The 14,536-nt window shown below is 47.4% G+C and overlaps 1 protein-coding gene across 1 annotated transcript in view; it reads right to left on the minus strand.

Moving 5' to 3' along the window:
- Positions 1 to 4,757: 4,757 nt before the first annotated feature.
- Positions 4,758 to 14,536, minus strand: part of LOC144169096 (potassium/sodium hyperpolarization-activated cyclic nucleotide-gated channel 3-like) — a 68,283-nt gene continuing 58,504 nt past the window's right edge. Inside the window, exons 8-9 of the mRNA XM_077698105.1 lie at positions 10,242 to 10,485; positions 4,758 to 6,053 (exon numbers count right to left, since the gene is read on the minus strand). Of these exons, the coding sequence (XP_077554231.1) occupies positions 5,824 to 6,053; positions 10,242 to 10,485 (474 nt within the window). The 3' untranslated portion in view covers positions 4,758 to 5,823. The remainder of the gene's footprint in view (positions 6,054 to 10,241; positions 10,486 to 14,536) is intronic.

Below are 14,536 nucleotides of genomic sequence, written 5' to 3' on the forward strand. Positions count from 1 at the left end.
TTTAGTGTAAAACGGACGAGAACGTGCAGATGCCAAGCGGAAGAAGCAGCTTATGTACCGGTAGTTGTTGTTGTTGTTGTTTTTGTTCCTTTACTGATGGCGCATACCCATGTGGGGGATTAGCCAAGAGACGGGGTGGCTTTTTGGGGCTAACACGCCCGCCACATATCCCTATAAAGCTAGCCTGTAGAATTGAATTGGGGAAAAGGTTAGTCATATAATACAACTGGAGAAGAATCAGAGATCGATGCCATTTTTGGAGACTAGGCGAAAAAAAAGAATTTTTGAACAGGTTAACAGGACAGGCGTTTGGTCTCTGAAATTTATGCGTGAATGGCCGCAACCACGCCTCTGTGACAAAACCCCAGGGATGTGGCCCCGAATCAAAGGAGCACAGGCATCGACAGTGGAACGCCAAGCGTTTAATTGGTGCGGCTAGATAACATTTTCTAATGAAAGGAAAAACCACGGTAATAGAATAAAAACTGTTCAATTGTTTCTCTTTCACCGCAAGCAGCACAAAGGCCGGAGGGGCTGAGACCAGCGCGATGCAAATAAAAATTAAGCTGCGGTATTCTACATCTAATGCTGGTTAAGGTATAATTAAGCCACCGACCTCCTTGAAAGCGCACCAGCAGTTTAACTACTCGGTTATATGCAGAAATCGTCTCAGGCAACCACGGCACCCAGCTTCTACAGCCCCCTAGGGTAACGCTTAGTGGGGGTTGGTTGGTTCCCGTGCAGCGACTACGTCGCCGCTACGAGTGTCGTAGCGCCTGAAGTTTGTGTTGTGGCAATAAAAGATAGCCAGAAAACACATAAGGCGCCACGTATTTTCGCCTCTCTTCTGCATACATTTTATCTTGTCATGACGGCGCACCTTTCGTGTTCATTCCCTCGCAATTATCTGCACCAGCTTGATAAATAAAGATTTATTCGTCATCATCATCATCTGCCCCCTATTATGGCCCCCGGTCTTCCGTGTACTTTAGATGCCACAGAGCCACTGATCACCGCCTGTAGTGGTGATCGGGATAACGGCAGCACGGTATCTACGGGATTCATGGAACACCCCACGCAAAACACCCCACCGCTTTCTGATGCAATGCCGAGTGGTTCCCTGTATCAAATCATCACGGGGTAGCAGTTAAATACCGCTTATGCTGAATAAGCTTATGCATACCACTTTGTCGAGATCGTTGCCAAACTATCGTCGCCGGCAAGAAGGCCTCTTTTGTTGGAAGAAAAGCACACTCACGCCCAATTAAATCGGGCGTTCGGAAGTTTATGCGAGCCTAGCCTAAAACGGTGTTTCCATCCTTTCTGTTTTAAGCTTCCAACCCCACCCCCCCCCTTTTTTTTGTCACGATAAATTGGCCACGATAAATTGGTCAGAGAAAATATTTGTTTCTCTCAAAAATAGGCTTCAATTTTAATCCGGCTTTGTAAAATGCAGTTTTTGTAAAATGCAGTTGTAATGCAGTTTTTAACTATGTCAGTCAGGAAAAACGCCGGAATAAAATATTCCTCATGGGGACGTGAAAATTCCCTAATTCAAGATTAAAGCAAGACATAAAAAATTGAAAGATACGCCGTTACGCATCGCAAACATAAAAAAATAGGGAACACATACAAATACCGTAAAACCAGAAGTGCGAAGGAAAAGCAAAACGGGAACTTTCCAAAAACACTTCAAGATACATTAACACTCCAAGTTCCCACGCCAGGAGGCGAAAGAGTTTCTTGATTTCAAAACACGCATTTACTTAAAACGATTGTGTTGAGGAAACCGGAACTTGGCCGCTGTGGGTTGCAATTGTTCGTACTCCCATAACGGTGCGAACGTGAACGGCGCTGAAGCTGCTCCTTCAACGGTGCTATGCGAGAGCTTTGTTGGTCCCCGTTCGCATCACCTTCTAATTCGCTTCCTAGCCTCTTGAGTCACATGGCGACCTCGTTCTCATAATAGAACCCTCCCTTAATTATTTATCCATATGTTTTCTTTCATCTGACACATGCCGTTCACCTTCTACAGTATTACTTCGCTTCTCCCCCTGTTCCCTCCACTTCAGTCGCAATGAGTATCGTCACTGAGTGGCTACGCTGTTAGGCCTACATTTGGACTTGACGATCGGCAACCTTAACGTTGAGCCTGACCACCTGCCAGGAAACGTTCACCTCATTCTACGTCAAGGTGCGGTACCGGTTGCCGAGGTGGTTAGGGCTAAGGTTAGGTCTTCGCACACTAAATGGCGCGTCGTATCCATTGGGGACGACAGGTCGTAAAATTTAGTCAGGGCTCGTATGTTCTGCCAGAACGCGGATAATGTGCGCGCAAAAACATCAAAGTGGAGAGTAGCAGTTGGGTGTAATAATAACTATGCCCTAATATTTCCGCGCACTTTAAAAAGAGCAAAAAGTCACGTGATGATTAAGGCTCTGTAGACTTGACTTAAGAGGTGTCAACCACTCAATAACCGAGATTTTCTCAATAGAAAGCTGGGCGGGAAAGCCCCAAGCGGTGGCAAGAACCAGTGACGTCACACGTGAGCTGCGCGTCTTCGCGTAGAAGACAGACTCTCGTGCGCTCGGCGGCTCCTCGAAGCTTGGGACAGACGCGGGTTCCGACCGAGAGTCGGCGCGGTCGGCCAGAGTGTGACTAATGATGTACGCCGTCCGTGTTGTACACGCTCCTTACCAGCCACAAAGACGCGCCCCCTCGGAGTCGGCCAGGTGTGGTGGCGGGGCCATTACGCATGCGTGGCCTGACAGGACGTTGAGGAATGGGCCGCGCCGCAGTGGCGCCGTCGTCGGCTTGGGTGTCAAGTAGCGCGTGTGAGAAGCGCAGTAGTCAGTGGCGGCGAAGGAAACGCTTGTCTGCTGCCGCCAAGGAAGCGGCGGTCCGGCGATGTAAGTACTTCGGGGGCACAGACACGGCGTATAATGGTGTCTCGTTTTCCGTCGGCCCTGACGACGCGAGAGAAGGTCATTTTTCTTTCTCCCGGCGGCCAGACCGCGGAAAGGCGGCACGTTAAAGTTTAATTCGGGCAGTTTAAGTCGCGCACGTTTCGTACGTGGCTGGGCTGCCCGTTGTTATACATTTCAAGCATAGCGGTTTTTCTTGCGTACGTTACTCGCGCCGGTAAAGAAGATTTTTATTGTATTTGTGCGTTCTGTGACAATTCGTGAGAAAAACAGTATGTTAAAATAATGGCTCACGAGATTTAATATATATTTTGACCTTGCGCGGGAATTTTCCGTGCGCCTAATGACCACTGGCCATCGTATGCAATGCAACAAAAAGCTTCGGATAAGGAAACTTTAGGTAAGTTGCAATTTCGAGAGGCGTGGCCGCCCGAAAAGGCGACCGTTTCATTTGTATCCGCATTGGGAAATTCACAGGAGTACAATAGATTTTGGTCAATGCAGTTGTGCTCGAATTAGCGGCTGCTCGAAAAGCGCGAAAAACGCGCGGCGCTCGTTGATGAAACGTTTTCACGCAGGCCTGCGCACCATCTTTTCAGGAAAGGGGGGCCAAGCTCGTAACCCCCTATTTTTTGTACGGTTGTACGGAAAATTCGTAATTTCACGTTTTTTTTAACACGAATTCCCGGATACACGAAGATTTCGCTGACGTCATATCCATCACGGAAGTGACGCCAGTACAAGGAAGCCAGCGGCCTATAAAGGGTGCACCCCTGAACACAGGGTCTTCTTGCGGGGAAGCAACCTTTAGTACGAAAGAGCGCGTTATACTTTGGGTTGTTCGCTTTCAGGTTTTATATTTTAACACGGAAGTGTTTTATGCCGTGATACCCAAAGATATCCCTGACGTCATATCCGTCACGGAAATGACGCCGTACACCTTTGCCGAAGCGACTTGCCAGCAGGACGTCGCTCGCCAAGCACAACCACAAGACAGCCGCCGGCCCGCAAATCATGCTCAGCTGCAGCTTTCGCTGCCCATTTCCCTTCCGTGTTTTACCGATTCGTATGACAGAGGAATTAACCACAGTTTTATATGACATTTTGTCCATTCCGAACGTACTTTAACTGGGGTTTCGGTATCATTCTCAGTCAGGGTTCTCTCATATTTTTCGCTGCCCGACCGATACCAATGGTGAATGCGAGGATTTCAGAATAAAACGCCATTTAGCGACGAGATTTAAAATTTTTGAGAGAGATAAAGCGAGAGAGGTGGGGGCGTGTATTCTTCAAGGTACAATTCGAAATGCCAGGATATTAGCGAGATGACCGGGGTGACGTGTTCAGTCGTTCTACCGAAATTCTACGACCCACAGTTTTTGTTAGAGGATGCGAACGTGGGCACACAATTAACATCACCGAGTCAAAGGAACCTAGAAGTGGCAACAGGGGAGCAGGAATCCATCACGTTTTTATTGGCCTGCACAGTTTCGCATTACAAATTCGATCAACGTTCTTCGAATTACCATAGTTTGTGTTATTTAAGACACAAATATAAGAAAGAAAAATCCCACTTGCAGTGCGAGTTTAACTCCAGCGGAAAGCAAAAAGTATAATAAATATATAAAAATGGTCGAGTGTGCCCCGGTTGGAATATGTAAAGATGTATTTAGCCACACAGGAAGTTTACGATTTGCGTGAGACGTTTAAATCTTCGGCTTAAAGAAGTAAGAAATTCCAAAAAGGCGGGCAGCAGTGCAGCGCTGTTGCATTTCATTCGCAGTTGACATGCCTGCCATGTCTCAGTTCCAGCCCATGTCTTCTGTGCGGTGTTCGAGGTTACAGAAAGTGTTGCACGGAGCTATAAGTGTGATCTGCCCAACAGCTTCGATAAAAACAAAGTTCGCCGTCTCGGCGATAAGACGAACACTTTAGGAAATTTTTATTAAATGTAGCAGATTAGTCAAAAGTTGCAGGGGACATCTACGCTTAGGTCTTAAGATGCAAGACTCGACAGCGTTGCCTCGTCGTCAAGGGGGAGCGGGGAGTTTTGAACGGAGCTGCGGCATTCGCCATTCATGCTGTCCGAGCGCTAAAGTTTAACATCACGAAACAAGGAACACGTCTTTATGTTGGAGAAGGAGCTGTACTGCGTAGAAGCGGCAATTGACGAAACCACGCACCCTTTTTGTCTTCTGCTCAGCAGTGTCATTGTCGGCAAGCCTACCGGCCCGCCTCCCCCTTTCAATATTCGGTTTTAAGCAACTACGCCCGATGACAGCTTCAGGCGCGAGCTATTTTTTGGGTGCGCAGAGGTACTTCCCGGTTTACAAAGACACTGTCTTTCCGTGGTCGCTTCAAGAGCGCGGCTGATACCAGACAGTGAGCTTTTACGGAAAGTCGCTGAATGATCCCAGTAACGGTGTCCCGTTAACAGTGGCTCATCGACGCATGCATTAACGGTGGGAGAACGAAGTTACTGTGCAGACGCGACGCTTCGTGAACCACGTATCATTTCTCTGCCATAGCATCCGCCGTAGCATCGTTGCCCTCCTTCCCACCCGCCAGTTAACCTTCGCATCTGGCTGCCTCAGTCGTAGTTTCCGGTTGGCAGTGGTGACGTATTTCCGTGGACACCTGATGAGCACGGCTGATAGCGGACGGCTATAGCGGGTGCGGCAAAATCGAGAAATGAGTCTAATAGCCCTATCGCGGTAATAACACGCATAGAAGTTTATCAAACGGACACAATGCGAATAGTATATATCAAGCCGCCTCGATATGAACATGAAATGCACACGTATGACGCGAAAAATAACTGCGTTCCGCAGAGCACGGACACTCGTCGCGCAAGTTCGGTCACTGCAGAAGTCCGCCCGCAGTTTCCGCTGCTCTTGCTCATTCATTGGGCTGCAGCTTGGGCGGTGGGACGGTGGACGCGAAGGGGTTGAACAGCAGGGTCGGCTCCAGCGCGGCCTGCTCGGCTCTCAGGGCTTCCAGGGCTTTGCGCATGAGGGGGCTCCTGTCCAGGGCGCCCTGGAAGTCTTCGTCCGAGAGGGTGAGCAGGTTGCAGTACGTTTCGGCCACCACGTTGGCCTGTCGCGTGGCCCGGCGCAGCATGCACATCTCTGCGGCAGGGGGAAAAAGGGTTGTTCCAGGGAGTTCACCATGAAAAAGGTCATCAAGAAAATTACACCATCTTCCCGAGGGGAACCCTGAGGTGATGCGAGGCATCGCAGAGTTCCAATCCAATCCAATCCAATCCATTCCATTCCAAGCCAAGCCAAGCCAAGTCAAGCCAATCGAATCCAATCCAATGCCCCTCGTGAGAGAGGGTTCGCTATCGCAGAGGAGAGGGGGTGAGCGGCGGAGAGCGCAGCTGGCGCGGCGAGGAGAATGGGGGAGGGGTGGACGCCGACAACGCCGACAACAACGCCGGATGGATGCAGGGACAAGGCGAGTGAATGAGATGCGTCGCATCTAAAAAATAGAGCTTATTTAAATTTAACATTGGTAGCTCACGCAGCTCCATTCCAGCCCCGCAAAGACGCTTTTTTTCAACCGAAATAAAAAGCGCAAGAAATGTGAGAAAACTCCGACAGTTTGCGCTACAGGGTCGCCATATTGGCAGGACGCATGTGCGCAATACTGGCGCATTCTGGGCGGGACGGCGGCAACACGTCGTACGCATGCGCGACGGCGTGACGTACGCCGTTGCGCATGCGTCCGACGTGTTGCCGCCGAAATATACTCTTCTTTACCATCGCTAAGATATTTTCATGGCCCCCGTGCGAGCGAAGCAGAACTGGAAACGGGACTGGTACGTCCCTGGGTTTTAATCGCAAGAAGATGATTATTATAGAAGGCAGGCAGTAAATAAACTATACGTTTCTCAAAAACTTTACTGGACGGCGTGGTCGGAAGACGATCGTTTTGAAGGCGGCAAAGTTTAGGTTTCTCCAATGCCTATTTATGTACAGTCATTGCGAAATTTTCTAGGCCACGCCAGAGGTTTTCTGTCCGAAACAAAATCAAAGCAAAAGCTCAACGTTTAATTGTGGCGACATTATATTATGACAGTAAGAAAGAAGGCTATTTTCTCCAGATTTGTGGCATACAATGTTTGAGCCTTGCTCAAGAGTTGCTTTTGTACGTCCAATTTTTTTGTGGCTTATAAAACTTTGGCATGGCCTTGAAAATTCTGCCAAAGGCTCTACATCGTCTTCGCAGTGATACGAGCACACAGGCACATACTAGAAACAACCTGTCGAACAAAAATGCGAAAGAAGTGATTCCACGAAAAATATATAGATTCGGAAGGAAAAAAAAATCTCTCTCCAAAATAAATACGCCATCGCCTCCAACCATTCCTAGGTCTTAGCGGAAATGAGAATGAGTTTAGGCGGAAAGGCAGATGCATCGGCCGAAGACTTCTAGCTTTAGAAAAGAATAAAAAAAACAGCACTAAAGAATTTTAGAAGAAGGCACGCGCAGTCGCGCACAAATTTGAAGGGACACAAAATTTCAGTGTAACAAGAAGGGGGTGGGAGTTGCAAACCGAGTTAGCCACGATCTCCCGAACTGTGGTTCGGGCACAGAGACCTCCGCTGAGAGCATGGAAAGACTGGCTTGATTTGTCATTTTTTAGCGCTTTCCGTCCCTTACAAGCTGGCAAAATTCGAACCAGGAGCCCTTGACCTTGTCCCAGACAGGCGGGAGAATATTGAAGGTTAATTTGCTCGCCCCCTTTCGGAAGTCGCGAATATCGCGGGGTGGGCTCGGGTGTGCAGGGGGGCTTTATGGTCATTATGAGACTTTGCACCTGCCGGGCGAGTTGCCGAAATCTAAAACAAAAGAAAAATAATGTAAGTGTACATGCATGTGTTTCTAAAGACGACATTATATATACGCACGAAGGCATGGAAACTCTGTTTTGAGATAAGTCTACCTCTAACAGAGACGCAGACCAGGAAGCGGTTTTTTAAAAGCAGATGCTTTTGCTTTGTCTTGTATATATATATATATATATATATATATATATATATATATATATATATATATATATATATATATATATATATATATATATATATATATATATATATATATATATATATATATATAGTCAGGTAAAAGATAAGAACAACTTTGCGGTTAACTTGTTTATTATAAATTAGTCCGACAGTTTCGGAAGTGGAACTTCCTTCCTCAGGGACAATTGTGGGATTGTCCCTGAGGAAGGAAGTTCCACTTCCGAAACTGTCGGACTAATTTATAATAAACAAGTTAACCGCAAAGTTGTTCTTATCTTTTACCTGACCGTTTCTTCTGGCCCGTTGCAAAACTCATCGAAATCTATATATATATATATATATATATATATATATATATATATATATATATATATATATATATAAGCAGCAGTAAAAGAAACTTCTCGAGGAGCCAGAAGAAATAGTTGAGAAAATGGTAGACGCACGATTAAAAACAAAAACAGTGGTTCACTGACGTTTCGACTGGAGGACCAGTCTTAATTTCAGAAACAAGCGGAAATTTTTTTAGCGGGCCTGAATGCAACGTTGTCAAAGGTATTATATGATATGTTTCACGTATCAGCTAGGGGAAGTTAGCTTTGACAGTGTTGCATTTAGGTCCGTTAACAAAATGTTCGCTTGTTTCTGAAATTCTATTCGGGTGGATTTGACTCGTTTCGGAAAAAAAACCTCCTCATAAGACGTATCTGCTGCGACGAGCAAATCACACCGTGCCGCCTCTTGCTGCCGATAACTATAGCTTTGGCCGTACTTCAAGGCATGAAGAAAGAGTGAAAGAGTTTATCGGAAGTGTTGCAGAGTCCTTTTAATCTCCTGACGATAAAAATCGAAGATTTCTTTATTGCTGCGCGCTGTTTGCGTCTCTTTCTTGTCTTCCTTTCTACGTCATTTTGGGCGAATTGCTTCGACAAGTAAAGTGGCGACAGTTCACGCTACAGCTTCCCCAGAATCAGAGACCTCCGTGGCTGACGCGCACCTGTTGTACTCGTGTACCGTCACGTGCCCCCGCCCCGCGATATGACGTTAACGTCGCGCACTGGGCCGCCAATGGAAACGTCCTGAGGTAGCGCCGTGGCAACGCACTCGGCCCCTCCTCTGGTAAAAATTCAAACGTTAGGGGTTTAACCCACCGTGGTTAAATGCGCAGTATTAATTTCGATCAATTGAGGGTATCATTAACGTGCGCCGAAATCTCGACACACGGGCGCTTCCTCTTTTCATGTCCATCTGAAGAGCAGCTAGCGCGGCCGTGGCTGAGCCCGCGTTCTTGGGCTTAACAGCACGGAGACCCGGGCGCAATCGTCGCATGAATTCAAATGCGTTTTGCCTTTACAGCTAAACCTGCATGTACGAACCTCTATCCAAAGAATTCCTGAATTTAACGATGTTATTCAATTCCCCATCGCCAGCCCAATTGAAGCCCATGTGTTTGCGACCTCTAAGTTACGAACGCATTGCGATGGTTAACCTATATGTAACAAATGTTTGCACATTTTCTGAAAAATGGCCTGTAGAAATGCACTAATTTAGCTAACTTAGGCTGCTCTGCAAACTATCGTGCGTTTCCATGTGTGAGTGCTGTGCCGACTAGGCCTGCCTGTCGGCGTGTAGTCGCGCGTCTCCGCTGCTATCTGTGGTGCCGGTTCGTCGGTGATGCGTTCTGCTGCCAGAAAACTAAAAGTTTTGTCATTCCAAACAAACAAGCAGGCAATTTTAAATGCCGTCCATACGGGTTAGAAAGAAGACCGTCGTTACGCGGTACAGTATCCCAGCTAGTATCCTGGCACCAATTTTTAGTGCGGAAAATAGCATCACGTTCATCATATTCACGAAAACGCGCCCTTTCAGCATGAGTTTGCTATTAAAGCGCGTTAAAGGCAGCGAAAAGTGTCAAAAGGCAAAAGTGATGCTTAAGTTACGTCTGTGAACACGGGGTAAGTGACCTTGCTCCATTGGAGTTGCCGTGTAGCGACTAAGCTCGTGGTAAAGCTGCTGGCGCAAATCAGATAGTTTTTACAGTGAAGTAAATCCTCTTAAGGTGAGTTTACCGGCACTGATGTCTAGCATTTCGGTTTCATTTCTGCTTCACTCACGCGAGCGTTAACTCAAAACCTTAATGTAACAAAAAAGTGGGAATTTTTGTCACCTTTATTATATTTAGGTTTAAATGTATACTAAACAACATCAGCGGCAGCGCCAGTTTTTCGCATTACGGTGCACTCAAGGTTATCGCCTTAAGAAGGAGGTAGTATATAGACGCACCTCCGAAGTAGGCGCCCGGGTAGGCGCTGGCGACGAACTCTCCGCTGTCGAGCAGGATGTTGACCTTGCCGGACTGGAGGAAGTACATCTTGTGGCCCACGGTGCCCTGCTTGACGATCACGTCACCCGGCTGGAAGAACTCGGGCCGCAGACGCGACACCAGCTCGGCCACGAACGTCGGGTCCGACTGGGCGAAGAAGGGCACCGTGCGAACCGTCGTCCGGATGCTGTGGTTGGTGATCTCCTGCGCATGCGCGGTGCGCCAACGGAGGCACTCAGCGGTGCGACATGCGTTTGCTTTCTTGATTTTGTTCAGAATATCGACTTTCGTCGCCCTTGGACATGGGTTGCCTTGACAGTTGAGAAGGAAGGAAGGAAGGATGTAGAAGAAAGGCAGAAAAGTTAACCTGGCTCAAACCTAGTTTGCTATCCTGCACGTGGAAAAGAGAAAATAGGCAAAAAAGAGAAAGGAAAAAATGAGGAAAAATAGGAGCAGACAGGTGTTCCCAGCGCTGAAGCACTAAACGTTCAAGTTCAGTAATTGCCGCTGGAGGCTTTCAGTATAAAGTCTGGTGTTTTAGTTCGTCGCCCGTAGAAAGCGTAAGAGTTCCTTAGACGCCTTCCGAGCGGATTACAGAGAAGGCCAGTGACACAGAATCTTCTCCTCCGAAAATGGCCGCCGAGAGTCCAGGTTCCTTAGAGCTGTCGATAGCTTCTTTCTCTCAGGCGAGTACCGTGGGCACTCGCACAAAACGTGGCGTATCATCTCCGGCGTGCCGCACGTTTCGCACTCCTCACTTGCTGCCATTACTATCAAGTATGAGAAAGCATTTGTCAATACCAGGCTTATCGCTAAAATCTAAGACTGGAGAGTTCACCACGCACACCACTCACACGACGCCGTGTGCAACAAAGAAGGCTGAGGATCTGAAAAGAGACAGATGCGAACGCTGGCGCGAGTCTCAAAGATCCCTTCACTTTATCAATTGAGCGCTGCATCAGTTGCGATGGCGCCGACATAGTGCAGAGCACAACGGTGTTTTTGGGGCGTAAAAAGTGAGAATTTTGTCCAGAAATAAGGGTCACTTCGATGCTTTAAATTCGAACTAACTGCTAATTAACCGATACATTGGCTTTCAGCTTCCAATTATCGATCAATTTATTTACCTGAATCGCACGTAAAATTACCGGGACAAGCACAGCACTTTAAATTCAGCGACTTCAACTTGCTACAAGGCCGAGTAAAGTTTGAATCTCCGTTTAGCTTGGTTCCTTTCAATGAGAGTAATGTCACAAGGCGTAGAATGGTTGAAAATTGGGCGAGTTGATAAGGGTTCATCTTAAAAATAACTGCGCGCAAATTTACGGCGACAGGAACACATGAGGGCAACACAAGCGCAGCGTTCTTTTAACGAATTGTCCACTGTACGAGAAGTTAACTCTGAAAGGGTTGAAAGTTAGGCGAATTGGTTATTATTATTTTACTTATTTATGTTATTTACTTATTTATGGCCCAAGTGGGCATTACATAGGGGGGGGGGGGGGGGGGAGGGATGAGTTAAAAACCGACGAAACATACAATGTTGCAGAAGAAAAGAATCAACACAATGAAAGTGACATTGAAATACCATAAAAGCACGATAAAAATACCATAAAAATAACTGCATGCAAATTAACGAGGACAAAAACACGTGAGGACAACACATGTTGTTATCATATGTGTTCCTGGCCTCGTTAATTTTCGCGCAGTTCTAATTTTACACGGTGTAAAATGACGCAAAATAGCTTCGGTGCCGTTGTTTCATTTAGGCAGACACTGTACCGAAATGAAATGCACATCCATGTTGAAGAGATCAGTGCGGGAGCAAAAGCCTCTGCTCCGTCGCCAATATCGGATTGCCGGACACAGTCGAGCACGTGTTGCCAGCGTGTTCCGCTCACACAGCACCAAGGTGCCGTCTGCGGCGGGACACAGAGCGGCTCAGCTCGGAGCCGGCTTCCCACAATGTTATTCTTGGACCGCAGCCCTTGCCGTCGTCTCGTCGCTAAGCGCTGGCGGCTCTATTTGTTTACCTGAACGATACTGGCGTCGTTGAGGTGATTTAGAACTGGTCGTCGTCATCTTAGTGGCCGTGCTCGAACCCGGCTTTCCGCGTAAAACTAGCACCGATGAAACTGAGAGCTCGCCCTTTTATTTTTATATGCAAAGCTTATATCGGTGAACTCGGAAGTTTTCTTTTTATCGTTCGTTTTTTATGCTTTCGCATTTCTTGTCGCGTATCACAAACCCTGCAACGCCCTGCACCTGGAAAATATATATATTGTAAGCGCTGGTTGGACCGAAGGTGAGACCGACATCAATATCCGTCCGTTTTCGGTTACTCTTTATCAAAGGCTATATCGCGAGCCCCATTTGCGCCCACACAAGGGTGGCGCTTCTTTGTAATTCACCCTATCGTCATCAACAGCATCGCCTTCGATCATCCCTCTGTTCGGTACTCGCTACCCGATTGTGCTGGGCAAGGTTCACCGAATAAGCCCGTGCTGCTGAACTCCTAGCATCTGCCTCACAAATGCCTCAGGGGCTGAGGCGTTCTGCTGCTGAGCCTAGGACGTAGGTTCCATTCCTGGCCGCAGCGGCCAGTTTTCTGTATGAAGCCAAGAGCGTTAACGTCAGTGTGTTCAAGATTTAGGCGGCCGTAAGAACCCCAGAGAGTCAAAATTATTCCGGAGCCCTCCACTACGGCGCGTCTCATCGCCGGTGTAGCGTCTTCCCGTTAAACCTCATATTCAATCCTGTTAGGCGGCGGAACCACAACAATCTAATGCTTACAAACGAAGAAATACTCCAAATACTCCAGCTGGACCGAACTGTCCTTCGCAAAATCGTCGTGAGAGTTGGACCGTATACGTATGAGATAAAATAGCCTCAGGTACCATCGAAGAAAATCTTGTGTACCTAACAGAGGTGAGCAAATACCTAACGATTAGATGTGCACGTCGCAATGCTTCTAAGGAAAAACAAACTAAAACTTTCGCATCTGTGCTTAGGCGGCCATCTTTGAAAGAAGCGAATATTCTTAAGTAGCCGCTTATTTCGCTAGGAGGACCAAATGGAAGGTGTATTATGTTAGAATGCCGTTTGGTTTTGAGTGGCGTTGTTAAAGACAGTTATACGCATAACATGCCTTGCAGTCATGAAATTTGAAACAACGTCGCATAAGGTTGGGCAAAGGAGTTTCTACTCGCGACCGTGAAAGTGAATTCGTGCTGTAGAGGGCGGAGGGGACGGGTCGGCGCCGAACCGTGTGTCAACGCGAGGCACCTTGTTCGAGATGGAAAGCACCCTATCTCCGCGTGTGCTTTTGAGAACAACTTCGGCATAATTAGTTGCATTGCCGTGCGTTTCTTGAGCTTACCGGTCGTTTAAAAGGGCCATGGGGGCGAAATACAAGTTTGGTTTACCAGAAGCACTGATTTGTCGCGATAACACTGGCACCCATTTTATGGCAAACAAATAGCCTAGATTTTAAAGGGACCCTCCAACAATTTTTCAACTTTTTCTGTATTCTTAAATTCTTGCAGAACGCAGTCAATCAACACATCCAGTACTTTGATTAGGGGGTCGCGAAGTACCTCAGCCACAAATTACTGCTCTGTGACCATCAGATAACTTTGAAACTTGCTCAAAAGATTTTTAGGGGCGAAGCCCCTTAAGAACTGGGGCTGTTGGAGCCTCCCGTCGTCGTCGTCGTCGTAATCATCGTTCGTCTCATGTAGTCACGGTACTGAAACACCGGTAAATTCGTTCTAGAACGTAACGCATACTAAAAAGACACCGGGGCATTCGTTCACACCTCGTGCTAGAGAGCTTCGTGCTTCAAAGACAAGAGACTTTTAAGCAGTGCTGTATGCCTGTACCCCCCAACAATTTCATCTCCGTTGGCAAAAACGCCAAGGCGCCAAGAATACACTCATACACTGCATGCTTCGCCCCTCCCCAGGTTTCACGGTAGTGGTGATGGCACGGGATTTTTCTCTTTCCCGGACTTGGCGCTCTTCCACCGCTGAAATTGCGGCATTAGAGTGGTGTAGGGGTTATTGGCCGACTTTACTTTAGCTGCAGCAATAGATGCATTTTACAGCCATTAAAAAAGCCACAGAAGCAAAGCAGAAACGGAAGGCGTATCTGCTGCGACGAGAAAATCACGCAGTGCCACTCCGCGTGCTGGCGATAACTATAGCTTCTACAATGCTTTCGCATTGCATCCAGACGCGAAGAAAAGAGTGAAATC

The sequence above is a fragment of the Haemaphysalis longicornis genome, unplaced genomic scaffold, assembly GCF_048455015.1.
Source record: "Haemaphysalis longicornis isolate Haplotype H1 unplaced genomic scaffold, Haemaphysalis longicornis Haplotype H1 scaffold_2, whole genome shotgun sequence".
In the NCBI taxonomy this organism is placed as follows: domain Eukaryota; kingdom Metazoa; phylum Arthropoda; class Arachnida; order Ixodida; family Ixodidae; genus Haemaphysalis; species Haemaphysalis longicornis.